The 19,533-nt window shown below is 59.4% G+C and overlaps 2 protein-coding genes and 1 non-coding gene across 3 annotated transcripts; 1 reads left to right on the top strand and 2 right to left on the bottom strand.

The window, feature by feature from the left end:
- Window positions 1-128: 128 nt before the first annotated feature.
- On the bottom strand, window positions 129-8,869 carry BESB_040030 (uncharacterized protein; the record flags this gene model as incomplete). The annotated part of the gene is made up of 13 exons (XM_029362589.1): window positions 129-242; window positions 647-1,160; window positions 1,553-2,407; window positions 3,006-3,245; window positions 3,450-3,655; window positions 4,171-5,165; window positions 5,602-5,757; window positions 5,791-6,642; window positions 6,807-6,892; window positions 7,230-7,397; window positions 7,551-7,719; window positions 7,813-8,465; window positions 8,718-8,869. The coding sequence occupies 13 exons, from the start codon at window positions 8,867-8,869 to the stop codon at window positions 129-131; spliced, it is 5,160 nt and encodes a 1,719-aa protein (XP_029221554.1).
- Window positions 8,870-11,486: 2,617 nt separating this feature from the next.
- BESB_040020 (tRNA ligase class II core domain (G, H, P, S and T) domain-containing protein) lies at window positions 11,487-18,842 on the top strand (the record flags this gene model as incomplete). The annotated part of the gene is made up of 10 exons (XM_029362588.1): window positions 11,487-12,860; window positions 13,946-14,239; window positions 14,598-14,858; window positions 15,424-15,557; window positions 16,023-16,074; window positions 16,569-16,715; window positions 17,032-17,217; window positions 17,749-17,975; window positions 18,298-18,384; window positions 18,704-18,842. The coding sequence occupies 10 exons, from the start codon at window positions 11,487-11,489 to the stop codon at window positions 18,840-18,842; spliced, it is 2,901 nt and encodes a 966-aa protein (XP_029221553.1).
- BESB_041270 lies at window positions 13,533-13,604 on the bottom strand. The gene has a single exon. It is a non-coding gene; the product is annotated as a tRNA-Gln (tRNA).
- Window positions 18,843-19,533: the final 691 nt, after the last annotated feature.

Raw genomic sequence — 19,533 nt, 5'->3', positions numbered from 1 at the left:
AGCTCGCCAGGCGGCACCGAGAAAGTCATCGAGAAGAGAATGGGGAGAATGGCATCTAAACGCACTCAGCCTAAAACACAGCGGAGAGCAAACGGCGCTCTCTGGGCCCCTCCTGCCTCTGCGTCCCCTCAAGAACCCGGCAACGCGAAGGGCTGCGAAGCAAAGAGCCGCCGGAGGTAGAAAAAGCACGGATTCACGCTGCTCTCGATTTCCCACAGAGCCGCGCGGCTGCCGTGGCCATCCTGCACACACAAGAGACACGGGAGAGGGCCAAAACATGACGCAAACAGCAACGTGTATGCCAGGCTCAGACCTGCTCCACAATACCGAGATCTTACGTGCAAGCGCGTAGAGACGCTGTCTGACTGCCTGCGTAGAGAGCGGACCTCTGCGGACAAAGATCCATCCGCCTATCACCCGCCTATGGACGCCGCGTCGCCTCTTCGGGTGTGGCGACCCACGGGCTCTGTGCACTCGTGCGAGCGTCGCGTACGACCCTCCTCAGTGCCTACGAGCAGTCTCTTGAAGATAAAGCTTGTTGAAATCTTTAGAATATATAATTCAAAATTTTATGGAAGAATAAGGATTTTTCCATATCAAAAGAATGATCTGTAAGTCTCTCTTCTCGGTCGCGCGCAGCTCCTACCTGGATCACGCGGATAGCTGCGCAGTCCGCCAGCGTGAGCACCTTGCCCTGCGGAGCGAAGGCGATTTCACCTCGCTCTTCCTCTGCGTCAGTTCCCGCCGCGTCCTCGCCTCCCTCGCAGCCGCTTGCGCGCCGCAGAAGGTCTGCCACGTCGCCCAGGTGGAGGCGGCCGAGCAGGAGGGTCGCGCCTCGATCGGCGCCTCCGGGCCCGTCGTCTCCGCCGCCCAAAAAGAGTCTTCGTTTCGCGTGCGACGCCGAAGAAGACGCCGCGCCGCTGTCGCCCTCTTTCTGTGCCGTCTTCCCATCCTCCTCCAGCCCGTCCATCGCTCTCGAGTGCCGCTCGCCTTCGCCCCCGGGGTGTTTCCCGTCCTCGGGCGCGTCCGCAGCCTCGGAGACTGTGGGGTCGGAGGCGACCAAGCGGAACGAGGGCCGCAGGGAGGGGCACCAGAAGCTCCCCGCCTGCGCAGTCGAAGCGAACGAGGCGTCTGCCGAGCCGAACCGGCGACAGCGAGACCTGGGGCAAAGCGAAAGAAACGCGAGAGGGTGGCGTATGAGCTCCAGAGAGCACACACTCGCAGGCACACCGCACCACGATAGAAGCATGGCAGACAACAGGCAGGAATAAATGAACAGATATAGACATACATGTATAGAGAGATATAGATAATCGACAGATAGATATAGATAAAGATAATCGATAGATACGTATAGAGAGGTAGATATAGACAGGTATAGATAGGTAGATATAGATATAGATAGATACATACACACATACGTAAATACACACGTGGATAGGTATATGTAAAGGCGGCAGGCACAAAGCAGGAGAAGAACGTGAGGGGCGAGTTCTCCGCTCTCTCGAGAGTGAGAAAAAGGATGCGCGAGTGATGGCGCGCTCATCCGCACCTTTTCCTGCTGCGAACGGCCTCCTGGGGCGCCGCATCGACAGCGCCGCCGTCTGAGGTCCGCCTAGCTCCTCGATCCTGGCCCTTGGCGTCAGCGAGCGGCTGCAAGGTGCCTCGGGCGCGCGCGACGAAGCAGAGGCGCTGCCCCCAGTTTCGCTCTTCGCCTCTGTCGGCGCCGTCAGGCCGCTTGCCGCCGGCGTGGCCCCGCTTCCGCGCCCCCTGGAGCCCAACCGCGCCTGCGAACGTCGTCGCGCGCGTCGAGCGTGTCGTAGGGACAGGGACTGCGTGCGCCTGGAGCTCCGCCCACAGGCGCCGATCCAGGCACAGCACAGCTTGCCCAGAAGGGAGGTCCAAGACTCCAACGTTGCTAACGAAAGAGCGAGCGGCATCAAAGGGCTGAAAGAGAGACGACGCGCCAGGCCAAGAGGGCAGCAGAAGCTGCACGCGGGTCTGGGGGCCCAGAGAGGCGAGGAGATCGGAGACGAGTCGGTGCCCAAGATCGACTTGCAGCGCCTCTGCGCCGGAAGGAGGCCCAAGGGCGGCTCCGCCTTCCTGCAGGTCTCCACGCACCCCTCCGTCTCCGTCGACGGCAAAGTGGCTGGAGACACCGTCCCCCCTCTCGCGGCTTCGCTCGCCCCGCTGCCCGAGGCGCTGCGCAAAGCCACTGGCCAGAGAGCCCGAAGTAGAGGGGAGAAGGAAAACGTTTTGCGGGCGAAGGAGAGAGAGGAAACTGAGCAAGCCCTGGAGGCTTGTGACGCCCTCGAGGCCCCCAGAGAAGCACTGCACACGGCAGCGCAGGGGAACGCGCACGGTGTGGCTCTCCAGCCCCGTTGGATCCGCCCCGCCGCACCACTGCCTGGGGGAACGCCAGAAAACGCGCACAGGAGAAAAGAGAAAAGGGGCATGCAAACGGGAGGAAAAAGGGAAACTGGCAGAAGAAAGAAGAAAAAACCGAAAAGAACACGCGCGTGTCACATAAACTCCGTACAAGACACAAACCTATACGTATATATATATATATATATATATATATATATATATATATGCATACATATATACGTATATACGTAGCACGAACACATGAGATTCTGAGATAGGAAGATGGACGATCCAGGTGGTGCTGCCCTTGCCAGAAAACAGAAAAGGGAGACTGAAAGGGCCACACGGAAGCGAGGGAGCGCCTTTGGAATTAAGTGAAGAGCTCTGTTTCTAGACAGTCCGTCCTCTCTTGCACCACACGTTCTGCCTCGCTGCACCCCGTCTGCAGCTGGCTCGACTCGGTGAAATACACAACTCCGGATACTACACGAATCACCAAATAGAACAAAAAAAAGCGACAAGCAAAGTGTCAAGCGGCCGCACAGCGCGGCGAAGAGGAGAGCACAGAGAAGGACAGAAGGGAAAGCGGCAGACTGCCTCTGCGCAGAGACTCAAAACTGATCGTCGCAGCATACCTTAGCTGTCTCCTCCAGGCCGGCAGGGCCCGTTCTTGGAGGCGGTAGGCGGCGCCAGCGGTCGGAAAGGGACTAGAGCCCATCAGGCCGTTAGCGCCCATCAATGGCGACGGAGACGAGAGCCCGAAGGCAGAGGGGACCATGAGCGACGACGAGTAAAACGACCACGGCGACGCAGGAAGATGGCCTCCTCCTCCTGCCGAGGTCGCCAAACGCAGTTGCGCTTTGATTCGCTCTTGTCTGAAGAGAACAGAAGGAACACCAGAAAACGGCGTGACAGTAGCAAACGACAGACAAGTGGATCGGTGCGAGCGGCACGCAGCGTATGGAAGAAGCATGCAGAGCTTTGAGGAGGTCTGTTTTCATCCGCGGCTGCCCGCCTGCGTCCCTACCTCCTGCAGCACCCCTCTCTTCTTCATCTTGCATTCGTGGCCCTTCTCTCACCTTCTCCGCGGCGCTCCCGCAAGCAGCCTCTCTCCCTCTGCGAGGTGTCTGTACACCCCAGGGGCCCCGAAAGCCCCTGAGGCCGGCAGCGCGAAGCCGTTCGCCAAGGCGAGCCTTTCGTTTCCGCCCCAGAGGCCTCCTTCCCAAAGGGACTTGGCCGCCGAGGCCGCGTCGGCGGCGCCCGCGGAGCCCGTCGTGCCCATGGACTGCAGAGAGCAGAGAGAAAAGAGACGCACATCGATGCAGAGAGCAGTCTCGAGGGAGCAAGCAGAAGACAGCGAAACGAAAAGGCGACGCAACAAAGTGGCCTGGCATTCAGGCGAGTCGACCCGGTGAGGAATAGACAACAGACAGCAGCTGCAAAAGAATCCGAGCAGACGGAAGAAGAGAGCGGCAAATAGAAACCGGCTCCCTCTCCTCTGCACCGTGTTTCTCCAGCCGACGAGGGCAGGCACAGAAACAAGAAACACGCACGAAAGCTGCGGGCGGAGGGGCAAGGAAGGACAGCGGCAGCAATGGACAGGCACAAGGGCCCGCACAGCTGGTGCGTTTCGCGAGGGTGAGGGGAGCGTCAGCGGCATCACTGAACGCCCGAAACCATAAAATGAAAGCGACACCGCGCCCTTCTTAACTCGCCGCGTCCCACTGCCCTTCTCTACGAACTCGCAGCATGCATGCCAGCGAAAAAGGGCCTTGAAAACCCCGGAAAATAAATTCGTACCAGAGTTGCAGCTGTCCAAATGGTCTTCTGCTCGGCACTGACGGGAATGCCAAACTCCTCCGTCTCTTCTTTTCCTTCTTTCTTGACCCCTGTGTCGCCGTTGGCAGCCCACGGCTTCCCGTCGAGCCTCCCGGTTTGTTCGCCCTTCGCTTTCTTCGTCCTGCGCCGCTCCGTGAAGAGTTCCGGCTGCGCAAAGTCGTCTCGGTCGCCCTCCATGGCGGGGCCGGCGGGCTCAGCCCAGTCGCTGTCACCGTCCGACCCCACGGACGACGCCTCGTCCAGCGAGGCAGTCTCCCCCTCCAGGCCTGCCGGTCCATCGTCGCCCTCGGTCTTCACGTCTCCGCCCTCGCCCTCCCGAGCCTCGTCTGCCGTCTCCTCTCTGGGCGACTCTGCGTGCCGCGGAGTCTCTGCTGTGCCCTCACCCTGCGCGAGGTCGGATGCGAAGAAAGAAGACGTCCGGTTCTGAGCACCCAAGTGGACGAATGCGCTGTCTTCGTCGTCGGAGTAGTCCACGAGGTCCTCGTCTGCGATGCGCAGCAGCAGCGGCTCGTCGGGCTCCTCCTCGTCTTCGGCAATTTCAGCATCTTGCGCGTCCGCGTCGTCCTGTTCACCACCCTCGGCTTCGTCGCCGCCACCGCCCCCCTCCTTCGTCGCCTTCGATCCCTCCTCGCCTTCGCCGTCGGCCGCGCCCGCCTCCGCCGCCGTCTCCCCCGCGTCGCCCCGTTGTCTCTTCTTCGCCTCCTCAGCCTCGCGCTCGCGCCGCTCCTTCTCGCGCTCAAACAGCCGAAGCAGCTCGTCGGCAGACAGGGCTACGCTGCGCGTCTGCGTCAGCAGGAGCTCGGGAGCGTCTGCTGCTGCGCCCGCGCGAGACGAGTCGTGGATCAGCCCGTGCGTCCTCTCGCCCAACTCGCCAGCCGCCTCCGGTCGCACGGGGGCCTCGGAGCCCGAGCACGAGCTCTCCTGCATCATCCTCCACACTCGGTGCGCCGTCGTGCCTGAGGAGGTACACCGACACAGAAGCCACAAAAAAGAAGAGGCCTCTGCACAAGCCACGCCCAGCCGCGACGCTCAGACAGGGCTAATCGGTGCCGGAACCGCAGAGCTCATGCATCGAGGCGCATATACATATATATATATATATGTGCAGGCATATATATATATACATATGTATATATATCCACATGTATACATATATATACATATATACGTATGCATACATATATGTATGCATACATATATATGCATGTATATAGCGCCTTGCGGCCCATGCGTTCCGCGGTAGGAAGGATGACGAAGCGCTCACGCCAGCTGAGAGAGACGTTGGACAGGCACACTGTGGGCGCAGGAGTCGCTGAAAGCAAAAACAGAGACACGGAGTCACGCCAGACACGTCGGGCAAACGCGTGCGTGGTCCTGGATATGGAGTCTTACCGGGCCATGGCTCTGAGAGGAAAAAGAAGACGTTTTCTGCGCGTTCTGCTTCTCGGATGAGCAAGCTTCTGCCAAAACCAGAATCCAAGCTGGCTGGGACGCAGATGAACACACACGGCGGCCGCCGACTAGCCCTACGCCCCTCCTCTGTTTTGCCTTGGGTGTTCACCGCCTCGCGCTCGCCCGAGCCTTCTTTCTGTTGAAGAAGAGACTCCACTTCTCGCTCCGTGGAGAGCAGCCTCACGAACTTCAGGTTCCCGAAGGGGACGCCGCCTCCACACGCGCCGGCCCCCGCCGCGCCTTGGGCGGGGACGGCGCCCACCAACCCGAGCCGCGCCGCCGCCGGCACCAACGCGGGGCCTAACATCAGGGCCCCTCGCGCGGCGTTTGCGTCAGCCGCACCGCTCTCGGCCTTGCTGCCCTCTCCTCCCTCGTCTCCCTTCTTGTCTGCTTGCGCGCCTGGCTCCCTCCTGGCGCCCGCGTTGGCTGCAGGCTGGGTCCGATCCCCCATCCCCTCAAGCCCCCCCAGGGGGCCTGGCGCCGGTGTGGGGAGGAGACCGCTAGTTGGGCTCCACACCGCCGCGGTCGCTGGCACCCCCGCAGCGCCCAGCAGGGCCGTTGTGGCCGCTGCGTGCTCCCCTGATCCGTCGATAAGCGCGTCCTTCTCTCTGCTGTCGCCCGCACCCTCCTGTGCGGCTTTCGGCGCTTGCAGAGGGATAGGGAAGGCCTCTGCAGCCTCCTCGGCTGTCTGCTTCCGCACGAGCCAGTGCGAGTTCTTCGTTTTTCCAGGGACCGACGCGGCTGCGAGGCGGTGCGCGGCGACGAGCGAAGAAAGCGACGCGGAGGAGCCCGAAAAAAGCGGATTGATGCGCTGAGACGCGAACACGGCCCGCGCCCGCTGCGTGCTTTGGGGAAGCAGAGGCCGGCACGCGAGGAGGAAGGAGACTGAGACCGGGGAGATCAGGAAGACGGGGAAGCCGTGGAGCGAGGGCGCGAGCCGCCACAAGGCCTCCAAATGCAGCAGAAGCTCCAAGAGAGGGCCTGCGGAGACACACACACACACACGCAGCACCGAGAAATCAGGAAAACCTAGCGCGTGCACGCGAGATCGACAGACATGCTGGAGGAGACGCACACCCAGACTAGTAAAACGACACCGCAAGAATACGAAATACGGACGGGAGACCGTGGAGTGGAAGACTTACTGCCGACATCCATCGGAATGATGACGTCGCCGCCCCTCTGAAGAACTTGGGCAATTTGAAGGAAAAGCGCACGGAGAGCCGATGTCCTGCGCGCAGACACAGAAGTGGGAAAAGCACGAGTGAGCAGCCTAGAGAGACGACGCAGGACTCGAAAAAGGAGGAAAAAAGCGTAAAAGCAGCCTCCGGGCGGGACGCGCACAGAAGGCGCGAGAGGACAGAGGGCTTGCAAGGCCCACAAAACCCGGAGGTAAAGGCGGAGAGAGGCGCGTGGCAGGAAAAAAAGTGAGCTCTCAGCAAGGTAGCGCACTTCTCTAATGAAAAATTCGGAAATAATCCCAGCTTAGGAGATAAGGAATCAAGCAACTGGAGCGTCCCTCGAGAGCGAAAACGCTGGAAAAGCAAAACGGAGTCCACAGGCCTCACCGCCATGAGTGGATCCCCGTCGGCGGTTCGTGGACATCCGAGACGAAGAGACAGGGTGACGAGAAGGCGTCGCGGGAGGGAGAAGAAAAGGAGGGTGACGGCGAGGGCGTCGACGGCGCGGCGAGGACTGTCGGGATCAAGGAGAGCAGCGCGCTCCCGTCCACGTGCCTGAAGGAAAGAAAGCGAGGAAAAAAAAAACCACAAAAACGCAGAAACGTCACAGAGACACGTGCGCATGGCGGCAACAGCCCGCAACGGGCGACACAACGGCGAAAATGCAAGCGGAAATCAAGGAATGAAGACCTGGAGGAACCGACCTACCAAAGGGGATTGAGACAATGATCGACGGCGAAGATGATTTTCCTGCCGTCTGCGTCAAAGAGCCACACGGCGCCTCCGAGAGCGTGCCCAGCACTAATGCAGTGTACATACACCTCGGTCTCATCTTCTTCCGAATCCTCATCTTCTTCGTCTCTGCAGACCGAATCCCCTCCCGCTGCTACCATTTCCAAATCCCTTGGGTCGTCGTCTTTGCCTTCAGCTTCCGCGCTTCTTCCTTTTTTCTCTCTTTGGGCGTTTCCGCCTGCCTCGGAGTTCGTTTCTCGCCCCGCGGCCTCCGCGCCGGTTGCCTCCGCTCCCTCCCCAACCTCGTCGCTGGCGTGCCCTCTGAACGCTCTTTCTCGCTTGCGCGGAAACAGACGAACGCGCTCTTCGTACCGCAGCACGCGGCAGGCCTCCATGATGGTCGCGACGTCTTTTAGAGACACAGGAGGATCCGCGGAGAGAATCGTGCCCGCCGGCAAATCCCCCTTTCGCGTCTGCGCAGCGGAGGGCTCACCCGCAGCGCCTGCTTCCTGACACTTCTCCTCGCCCTCTCCGCGCTCTTCTCTGCTGCCTCCCTCAGTCGGCGAAGACTTGAGCGCGTTCAGCCCCGCTGCGCCCGCCTCCCTGCCGCCGCCCTGGGCGTCCTCAGCTGTACATACACCCCGGTTCTGAGCGTTGCTCAACACCGCACTCTCCAGTGCCACTTTGCCGAGGCGCTGACTCGCCTGCGTGAGAAACGCGGGCACGCTGCATTCGCGGCAGCCCCCGGAGAAGCAGCAGCAGAGCCCAGGAGACGCGGGCGAGGCAGGGCGCGACAGCGCGGGTTTCTGGCGAGAGTGCAGCAGCGGCAGGCCGCCGAGGTGTCGCAGCGAGCCGTGGGAGATGAAAATGCTATCCACGTCGCTTAGGTGGCTGAGAACACACACGCAGAAAGCTTTTAACTTCAGATAAAGCTGGCAGCTAGGGGAGAGGGAGCAAAGGGACAAAAACACAGCAAAACGCAGATGCAAAAAACCACGCGAGCCCACACACGCGTCCAACCACAACTCTCATCGTGTGTTCGATTTAGACAGGTGACTCTCGCGGCCTCAGCTGCTTCGCAGTCTTTGTTCTTTGTTCTCTTCTCTCCAAGTTGCCGTCCGGGCCGCGGAAGTCTTCACTCACGGGAGAAGCGGTTCGATGTCTCGAGGATCGAGGCGATCTGTCGCGCCGCAGTTCATCAGGAGAGAGAGACGGCCGAGGCGGAGAATCGCCGCGTGGCTGCCGCCGCTGCCGCGGCCCCCGGTGTACAGGGGCTCGACTGTCACGCGAACCATGTTGTGACCAAAAGAGAAAAAAAGACAAAAAAGTGAGAAGACCTGGCACGGAGAAGACGACGGGAGGAGGGCGAGAGTACGACCGGCTGGGAGAGTCGCGACCGACGGCACGAGTGCAAGGCGTTGGGTAAGGTGCGGGCGAAGGAAAGCAAAAGGGGCGGAGTCAGCTAGGCAGCGAGATGAAGAGGCGGAAGGGAACGGGTGACGACAGAGGTCTCTGGAGTCAAGGACTGCTTCTTTCGCCTTCTTGTGTCCCTTAATTAACATGTCCCGAGGCATGTATAACTCCAGATATAGTTATTAAGAGCCAAGAAGGGCGCGCGCATGACCCCAGTCCAAGTGCCCGCGTTCTCTCTGGCCTTTCCCGTTAGGAAGAGAGTCCCAGAGAAAGCACAAAGTAGGCGATACTCATGCTGAAGAAGGTTCTGTCTGCATAAAGAGAAGAAAAGGCCGGAAAGTTCGAAGGGAGCGCCGCCTCAGTTGCGGAAAGGAGGAAGCTCGCTTGGGCTCGCTTCCACTTTCCCGGGAAGGAAGAAGGAAAGGGAGCGGCGAAGTCTCCGCCGCGCCTTGTCGCAATCTTTTCCAGAGTCTCCCAGGATCCCTGTAGAAAGAAGGACGGTAAACAAATGTGCTGAACTCTCACCTCTCGTGGGTTCGTTTGACGCTTCGCCGGTGCATGCAAGGATGCAGCAAAAAGCGGAGAAAAAGCGGAGGAGCCGCAGGACACGCGACCGGGCTGGCGGGTCGCACGTTTTGCCGTTCAGCGAGCAAGAACCGGAGTGAAGAGCGAAGAACGACAGTCTCTGATACTCAGTCTCGCCAATTCCAGCGAAAGAAACGCGAGATATTAACGTGACCTCCGTTTCTCTTTTCCTATGCTCGCCACTAACGTGTGCACCCGAGCGTCGATAGTCAGCGCTGTCGCAAGGACGACGAAGAGAGAGACACACGCCTCATCTGGGGTCGTCTCTTTCTATTCAGTGGTGTCTCCAGTTGGAGCCACACGGCAGCAGAGGAGAGTGAGCGCCGAGAAAGGCACTTTTTACGCGCACCGTCCCCCTTCTGTCTTCGTTAGCGCTGGGGCTGCGAAAACCGGCCCCCCTGTCTGGGGTGTACATACACTCCAGTAGGGGCTGGGAGTGAAAGTGTGTGATCTGCGCGTCAATCGATCAAAGAAAAGAGTAACCGGTCCGATGTTTCCTCTTTTCCTCCGCAGGGCATGCTCCTGCCTAACCAGTTGTTACTCTTTGCTTGATTTTCCAGCCGAGTAGATTCGCCTCCCTCATTCGCAAGTCGCGCCTCGCGGGCGCTCTCCTTCGGCCCGTTCTGCCGGCTCTTCGTTGCTTCTTTTTTTTATCCACCTTCCGGCAGAGAGCGGGAAAATGCACGCCGGGATCATCTGATTTTCATCGTTTCCCCATTCGGGCCGCAGGTCTCTTCTGTGATGAAGAAGGCGAAGCTGGCGGGAAGCAGAATTGGGGTCATGCGGACTGCGCAGCGAAGGCTTTCAGGTCCTCCGCGCAGGAGGCGCGCGCGGCGAGAGAGCCGAAAAGGCGAAAGAAGCCGAAGTTCACAGGCGATGCAGAGTGAAGACCTCTCTCAGCGAGGCCGGGAGGGCCCGAAGGAGAAAGAGTGCACTGGCGGGCGAGGCCTTACAAGGATCCCCCCGAATCGGTTGTCTTCTCCAGTCGCCGAACGCTTCTCACGCGCTCCAAACTGCGAATATTCTCTGCAGGTAGCCGCCTCGTCCTCTTTCTCTCCCTCTTGCGCGGCAACCGCGGGTTTATCATGCGGATTTCCTTGCGCATGTCGCCTCTCGACTCCGGCGTCCTCGTCGGTTCGCACTTCATCGTCCTCTCGTCGGGAGAAGCGGCGCACTGTGGCCGTTTGCTCCTCTGCGAATGTCCCTCCTGAAGCGCCTTCTGCGTCTGCCTTTGATGCGGCACAGTTTTCTCTTCGTAGATCTCATGTCTTCTTTCCGCCGTATCGCTCTCGCGATCGCCTTCTCCGCGCTCTGCGGCGTGTGCGTCGACATGTCGGGGCAGGGCGTCCTCTGGGCTGGGGGGGAAGATCTCTTCGCGGCGCACGGCCGAAGGCGCGCGCCTCTGCCGTCGCAAGGCTGTGGAGACAATTCAAGATGTCTCTTCTTGTCGCGGGCGTGCCGCAGCCCTCATCCTCGGCGGCGTTTCCACGGTATTTTTTGGCGCCGTCTGATGCTGCCTCACCCAGCTGCGGACCTGCCTCGCTTCCTCGTGTGCCGCTGAGCTCTTCGTCGTTCTCTCCCTCTTCTCGTTGGTCTTCCAGTTCTGTGGCGGCTGTTTCAAATTGCGGCTGTCTCCGCCCGTCTGCGCCCAGGTGGAGCGGAAAAATTTTCGTTTGCTTTATTGTTTTTTGCTTCCACTTCTCGTCTGCGTTTCTGCAGTCTCCCGCGAACTGCGCATCACGCGCGGTGTTCGCTGGCCCGTCTGCTCCTCTCCTCTCTGCCGCCGGTCTTTCTCTTTCTCCGTCGTCCGTAGGGAACTACCCTTGCCTCTCTGCTCACTCTTGCATGCCTCGCTCTCTTCATCGCTTGTTTTATCAAAAGGCTTGTTGGCCTTCTTTTTTTCCTCTCCCGCAGATGCACACCTTCCTCGCTTCGCCGTCTCTTCGTCTGCTGCTGTCTCCGTCTTCCTCGTCGGTTTCTCGGCGCTGTCTGTCTTTCGTCCCGCGTTCGTTTTTCTCTCTTGCGCGTCCGCTGCCCTTCGCGGCGCGGTCTTCGAGCCCTCTCGTTCGCCCCTTCTCTTCGCGGCTGTTTGTGCGCTGGATTTTTCCAGTCTCGAATCCGAATCCGCCTCTCTTGGAGGCTCCTCCGGATCTGCCGGTCTTCTCGCGCGTGGCTTTGAAGCGCGTAGGCCGCGCGCCGCTTTCGAAGAACGGGAAAAACGCGGAAGACGCGGCAGCAGAAGGGGGAGCCTCGCGGAAGAGCGAACCGGGGCGAGACGCTCGCGGGGCACCCCGCCGCGCAGCTGCCTCACTCAAAAACAAGTCGAGTCTGGAAGAGTCCTCCGAGGCAGACGACGCGGCGGGTGGCTCGGGGGGTCAAATTAGCCATGCAGAGAAGAGAAGAAGTCAGCGCCAGAAGAAAAGCAGGCGCATCCGCCGGCACATGAAGCTGCGGCGGAAGCCCCACCACACGATCGGTGGGAACACGGCGGGCGCCGGTGGCCTCAAAACGCTCTCGCTGTCTGCCCTGGGCGAACGAGAAGTTGCATTCTGGGCTGAACAAGCGCGCTTCGCCGACGAACGAGCGAAGAAGCAGCGGCCCTTTGCGGCGCGGGGGAAGGCGGAGGGAGCCACCGCCGCAGAGAACGAGGGAGAAGAAGGAAAAAGCGGATCTGAGAGTCAGGCTGTGGCAGCGGACTCGGCTAGAGAAGCGAGCGCGACGTCTCTGCTTTCCTCTGCAGTCAAGCGGGAAGTCTCCCCTTTCATACGGGGAGGGGGTGCCCCAAGGGCGACCACGAGACCCGCGTTCTCTGCTCCTTTCTGCGCGGCTTCTTTCCTCACCTCGCGCGTCAGCCGGTTCTCGGCGTCGGCGCTGGGTGCCGCAGCATCTCTCTCTTCTTTTTGCTCGACTTCGTCTCTCCTCCACGCGTCGCTCTGGGCGCGTCGGTCGTGGCAGTCGCGAGCTCCTTCGGCTCCCTCTGGCGCGTCGTCCTCCCTGTGTTCTGTCTCCTGTCTGTCGTCTCTCTCGTCTGCCCGCGCGGCACAATCGGCTTCCGCGGCGGCGGCCTCCGCCGGGCCCCTCCCGCAGTCCCCTTCGGGCGCGGCCCCGGCGTCTGCCCCGCGCGGCACCGATCACCGCCTTTTGGGGCGGGAAATGGGGCTGTTCGTCGTGCCGCCTGCGAGCGACGTTGGCGCGGTGGGGCCTGTGTTCCTGCCTGAAGGCTGGAAGGTGATTGAGAATCTGAAGAACGTCCTGCGCAGGCTTCAGTGCGTCTTCCGCTTCCAAGAGGTGAGAGCCGCACAGACGAACCGAACCCAGTCGCAGCTCCTCGGCCTCTGCGCGGCGATCGTCTCGCGCCTCTCTCGGGAATATCCACGCATATTCGCGAATATATATGTTTATGCGGTTCTATAGACAAATATGCATGCTTGGACGTATTATATGTACAGTGTTTTTATATGTGTGTGGTTATCTGAGGAACGCAGAGGGGGTCGCCTGCATCGTGCATGTGTCTTCTGGTCTGCAGAGGCGTCCGCAAGCGTGTTTCTATCTGTGTGCGCGTGACTCGAAAAAAACACCGGCCTCTCCGAAGTCACTGACAAGGTTTTTAGTCGCCTGCGGCTTCAGTCGTATTAGATTTTGCGCTGCGTGCACATGAATATACCTGGGGAGGGAAGGCCGTCTCTAAGCGATGCGTGGCTGCAAAACGAGATCAGAGCGACAGCTAGGCGGGTGGAGTGGGTGGCAATGCGTGTGAGGGCAGGGGGGCATTCCTGCCACAAGGCGGGGCAAGCGAAGCGTTTAGGCGCCTGCGGCTGCGCTTACGAGAGGGTAGACAGCCAGCAGAGATGCCTGCGGAGGGCTGCAGACAACAGGGCGTTGAAGAGCGCTACGGTGAGGCTGTTTCTCCTCGTTCTCCTCGGCTCGAGGCCGAATACATGCAGAGACTGAGGCGCCTTTAGGTCCTACCGGGATTTGAACCCAGGTCGGCGGATTCAGAGTCCGCAGTGCTAACCGCTACACCATAGAACCGTGCAGGAGTCGCCTCGTTTACCTGCAGAATGTCGCCCTTGCGTGCGGGAGAATAAAAGTCGCATGCTGTGAGAGGCGCGTTCGTGCGTGCGGAATCGGTCTCCACTCGTGCTGTGGAGTGGCGCATCTCGCTTCCTCCCGAGGCCGATATATGTGCAGGCATGGGGAAACGGCGCCCGCCATCACGCGCGGTTTCGACTGAGTCGCAGGCGCCGCGCAGTGCGCTCGTCTCCCGTGCACTGGTCTGCAAAATTCTCCAAAACTTGTTCTGTCTACACCTGTAAAGCTGCATTTGCATGCGCTCTCTGTCTAGCCTTCGAATCTTTTTCGCTCTGTTTCAGGTCTCAACCCCGTCCCTCGCGCAGAGCGGCTTGTGGCAGCGTAGCGGCCACTGGAGTCGCTACCGCGCGAACATGTGGAGCATCGACTCGCCCGCGGAAGCAGAAGAGAGAACTCTAGAAAAAGGAAACGTCGCTGCAGGGGTCCCGGAACTCGGCGACAAGGAGGCGGAGGAGAAAGCAGAAGAGGACAGCCAAGCAGCGGAGAGGGGGGAAGATCGAGACGCGGCGTTTCGGCTGTCTCTGAAGCCCATGAGTTGCCCGATGCATCTGGACTACGCGCTTCCTTTTTTGCTGGTGAGCCCGGAAGGCCGAATGGAGATGAAGGGACAGACAAGAAAGGCAAGACAGCGACAGAAAAAGAAGCGCAGAAGCGAAAAAGCAGCTCAAGAGGAGGGGCGGAAAATGCTTAAGCGAGATGACTCACAGCGAGCACAGGGAGAGAAGGCTGAGGGGGAGGGCTAAGGGATGCCCGTTTTCAGCAACGAGGCAGGCGAGCGATCGCGCGGGTGCTGGAGGGATGACGCGTTGGATGGCGATAATGAGCGAAACGAAGGAGGTTCTTCTTCCCCTCCGGTCGGTCTTCACAATCCCTCTCAACGTCTCCTACACCTATGTTGAGTGCGGCCTTTCCATCTGTGCATCCTCTCTGCAGGAGTCGCCCTCTCTGCTCTCCGCAGCGTACGCAGCTCCGCGGCCTTCGTCGCCTCCGTCTTCTGCTGAAGATCTGTCTGCTGTCGCGTCTTCTGGGTCGTCCTCAGCCGCTGCGGAGGCCGACGGCGACTCGCAAGAGATGCCTCAGTCGTGTGAGATGTCTCGACACCTGCCAATGCGCATTTCGGAGTTCGGACGCGTTTTCCGCCGAGAACGGCGAAGCGCGTTGTGCGGACTCTTCCGCCTGCGAGAATTCACTCAGGTGCGACAAAGGGCAGGGGAGAGTGATGCTTCATGGGATTTCAGATGCCAGTTTTCTATGCACAGCGACTTCGCTTCACAAGGGAGAAAACCGACCCCACGCTCTAGAGAAAGTGATTCATGCTCCAGATCCGCATTGGATGCCCAAAACCCTAAACTTTCAAGGTCTATACGCTTTCGATAAAACTAGGATGAATGCTCGGTGGTCTGTAAAACTACCGCGAGTCTTTAAAGCCTTTGTAAAACCCCAGGAGTCTCGGTGCCGCAGTTGAGCTCCAGTATTTTCAGCTGTTTTTCCTCGTGCGATGTCGTGTTGAGGTGTTCCTCACTGCCTCTCGGGATTCGCTCCGTGCCTGGCTGTTCTATCCCCTCTGCGTTCCCAATTTTTCTTCATTTATCCCTATTTCCTTCTCCTCCCCTTTCTCGATGCGGCGAAGCGTCGCCTGCGCCATTTCCTGCTGGGCGTGCTGACGCGTGCGACGCTCGTCTTGGCTCGTTCGCCTCGCGTTCGCCCGGAGTTTTCGAATTCCAGTTTTCTCCCGTTTTTCTCTCGACTTCATTCGCAGGACGACGGGCACATTCTCTGCACGCGGCGCCAGGCCGTCCCGGAAATCAAGAACCAGCTTTCGGCGATTCTGCATCTGTACATTGAGATCTTCGAAATCCCCCGAGACTTGATCCAGGTCTCGCTCGGGACGCGGTAAGACGTCACGCGCCGGAACGAATAATAGGAGACTCAAAAAACCGAGAAAAAGATTGCTTTGTGGTCGCCTCGCTTCCGCGATGAACACCCTGTCGAGAGGCTTGGAAGCTTGTGCACAGGGGGCAAAGACCTGCGTGGAAGGGGATGAAGAGCGGAAAAGGAACAAGCACTCTTTCCACCGCCGCAATGACGCTGTGCTGTAGGCGCTTTCGGTCATGAGTCGCCTTTTCACTGCCTTGAACCAAGGAAAAGCAAGAGGGAAAAGCAAGAGTCTTTAGATTATTTTTGCATGGGCATGCCTGTCATTCACAGTGCGTGACTGGTCGCCAAGCAAGGCATTCAGACATTTTACCCGCACGAGTTTGAAGTGCATACAGGCGTTGGTGTGGGGCCTTCAGATTCACTTTGAAGGATATTCTCTCTGTTTTTCTTGCATTTTGATCATTTGTCTTCAATTGCCAGGTCTCAATCTGCACTTTCTTCTGATCTCGCCGCAAACTGGAACGAAGCCGAGGTGAGTGCACACAAAGTCCCCTTTTCCCCTACGACGATTCATTGTCTCGTTTTACCATTTTAGATTGGTTTCTCCCTCTTATTTCTCTGTTATTCTCCAGCCCGCACCGCCTGTGTGGACCGGGAGGCGGTGAAGGGCCTGTCTTCTGTAGTCGCGGTCTGTCGGGTGCGGCTGCTCTGTGGCGTCGACCCTTTGAGGCTTTCAAGCGTCGCGTTTCGGCGCTCTTCGCCGGCTCTTTCCTCCGCGAGCATCCCAGCGGTGTCTCATTCCCTAGCTGAGAGGTTGCGCGGTAGCTGTCAGTGCAGGAGCCAGTGAGGCGTGCGGCATCTGCAACGCGCCTGAGCACTCCAGCGGCGCAGCTATGCCAACCGCGGCGGCGCCCAGGCAGGCGTCGAGCGACCGTGTGCATCGATCCTAGTAGGTTCAAAAAAATCTGTCTGCGCATCTACGAAGAGCAGTCACGTCGGATTGCCGTCGCAGATTCGTTTTTTCAGAGTTGGCTGCTCGAGGCCGCGGCAGCCGTGCTGCCTGCGGGCGTGGAGGTCGCGCGAGACGAGGAGGGCGGGGCCTTCTACGGCCCCAAGCTCGACTTCTCCGTACCCGATGGCCAGGGCCGGCGCTGGCAGACAGGAACGATCCAGGTGAGCACGCCGAGAAAAAACGCAAAAACCACCAGAGCAGAAGGACGATGCGACAGCGAAAGGGAGCACTGCGGTGAGAGATACGGTCGCAAAAGGGTTCAGGGTCTTAGAAGGTCTTGGACGAGCAGAAGAGCGAGCGACGAAGGGTAGTGAAAAGTGCGTGGAGCGCCGATGCTTGGCAAAACAGCGCGGGAAGGATCCGCTGTGTGTGCTTCACATGCTGCTGTGTGGGCGCGATGTTCGTTCCCTCTCCCGCGCACGAAGAAACGCGCCGGCGTCGCCTCTGTTTGGGCCTCGGTTTGCCTTCCTTTCGCAGGTGGACCTGCTCCAGCCGCAACGTCTGCAGCGGTTGTTCTCTCGGCGGCACCCCGGCGTGGCCTCGTCTCTCGCGTACCCGCTCGTTTTGATTCACCGTGCTGCCGCTGGGTCGCTAGAGCGCTTCCTCGCCCTCCTGCTCGAGCTGCGACGAGGAGACTTGCCGCTTTGGCTGGCTCCTGTGAAGGTGAGTTGACCCAGGACGCGGTGTCCGCCGCAAGCTCTCCGCTCTCGTGGAGATCCTCCCTCGATCTCCGCCCTCTCGATTCGTCCGCGTGCCCTCTCTCGTTCGGGCTCGGTCCTGTCCCTTTTTAGCATATTATACCGGGTAAAAAGTAATCCCATGAAGAGTGGGGCTCTGTTAGTATGTATGTTACTAACATGTCAATGAAAGTTCAGCAACGGTAAAACTCCCTTTTCTTTGAAAAACAAATCCATTCTCGCCGTCCGCATGAACTCAACGTAACAGGGCTCTGTCCTTTGCGTGGAGCTCTTCATTGTGGAGTAGACTTCCTCTGCTTGGATCCGTTGGTGGGGGGTTGTGAGCGCCTTGTAAAGCGTCTCTCGCCGCGCGTGAGGTGTCGCTGGTCTGCGGTGGGCGCACGACCGGCTTTTGGCGCGCAGGGGGCAGCGAAGAGCGCCGTCGTCTTATCTCCTCGTCGCGTGTCCCTCCTTGCCGCTCAGCGCTTGGGTGTCTTCTCTTGTTTTTCTCGTCCAGGCTGCTGTAGTCGCTACGGGGTCTGCTGGTGTGGATTCGGCATGCGAGAACTACGCGCGTCGCGTCGCCCGTCTTCTTCGCAGAGCGAGCGTCTCGGTTTTCGAATCTGGAGCTCAAGTAGGGGCTGGCGACGACGCTTCAGATGCAGACGCGGGGGGCGGTGAGTCTCTGGGTTCCGGCGACATCCTCCTCGACCTAAGGCCCCTCCACCTCAGCACGAAGCTCAAGTAAGGCGGTGTGCATTGCCTGTTTCTTCCGCGGCGTCTTTCCAGATTGTTTCACTTAGTGTTTGCTTTCGTATCTCACCGCCGAAGGATGCGAGAGGACGAAAGCCCTTTTTATCTTCGCGCGGAGGCAGGTAGTCAGGGTCATGTTGCCCCGCGAGGCCCTTGTTGTGCAGGGCCGCACACCCCGCGGGCGCGCAGGACGGCCGAGGAGCCGCGTGCGCGGTCGCGACATGTATACGCCTCCCGCAGCAGTGCAGTGAAGGTTTTTTCCTTTTTTGAGTTCTTTCTTGCAGCTCCTTCCTGAAGTTTCTTCTGTCCTCAGGGATCTAGTCGCGCGTCGACGCGTCCCGCTGGTGTTCCTGGTCGGGCCTCGCGAAGCCAAGACCGAAAGCGTGACCGTCCTCACCAAGTAAGAAAGGGAGGCTGCGGGCGAGGTCGAGAGTGAAAAGAGGGCAGCGAAAAGCATCCACTGAAACACGTAGGAGCTCGTGAAGATGTCCCCGAACGGCGGTCTCCCGCACACAGTATGCACTGATACTTTCACACATACACATACGTATACATATGTGGTTCGGGGTACATGTATCGCATCCGTGTGCCTCTGGCATATGTGCGTGTATATATTTGTGGATCCCTGTGTCGCCATCTGTGTGAGTGTTCCTTACATGCTTGTGAACGTATTGCCCGCGTCTCAGATTTTTTCCTCTGCGCATTGCGTGTGTCATTAGGACGTGGCGGCGGTCGCCTGAGGAGGACGGCAAGCGCGACGATCCGACCCAAGGCAAACTTCTTCCTCTGCAAGAAGCTGTCAAGCGCTTCCGCGACCTGGCGAGAGTTCCCTCCTTTGAGTTTTCTAAAACGCAGTGAAGCTCTTTCGCGTGTGCAACCAAGAGCAAGATGGACTCTCCAATAGACAGCCCGCGGGCGACAGCGTGCCCTGCGTGGCGGTCATAAAGCGGCGACCGCAGCTCTGGGGCTTCGGCTTTTATTCGGGCATTGCAGTCTGCAGGTATTCGAAGGTGCTGTGGACGAGCGTGGATGATACGTGGGGTGATCTTCGTTTTGTGTGTGTGTGTGTGTCTTGAAAGAGCTTGAACTAGCTCGTGTCATTGAGTGTTAAAAGATTTTTGCGGCGCGTGCATCGCATGACTCCACGTGTTTGCGGCTGTCTGGGCTTGTGTTGAGTTTGGGGAGACCCATTTTTTTTAATTCCCGTATATCCGGCGAGCGAAGGGGCGCGCGAATGACACAGGGAGAGGAGAGGAGAAAGGGCTGTCCTTTGGTTCGCACTTCGAGGGATGTCATCCATTTTTGCAGAAAGAAAGGCCGCTCGCCCTTCGACGCTCGTAGCACCGCCCAGATCGCGAGGCCTTGCTTGGCTTCGAGCGCAGACAGACGCGTTCGTTTTGTCTCTTTCTTCTTCGTTTGAAGCGCGCAGAGCGCGACGCAGCGGCTCACAAAACGAGTTCACACGCACATGCACATTGATCTAGGAGAGCGCACAAGCTGGTATACGCTTGCACGTCTGCGTTCACAAGACCTGTGGAGAAGCGGCATC

This window comes from Besnoitia besnoiti, chromosome II (assembly GCF_002563875.1).
Source record: "Besnoitia besnoiti strain Bb-Ger1 chromosome II, whole genome shotgun sequence".
In the NCBI taxonomy this organism is placed as follows: Eukaryota; Apicomplexa; class Conoidasida; order Eucoccidiorida; family Sarcocystidae; genus Besnoitia; species Besnoitia besnoiti.
Note: the sequence above shows the minus strand (reverse complement) of the source record. Positions and strands in the feature narration are given on the sequence as shown.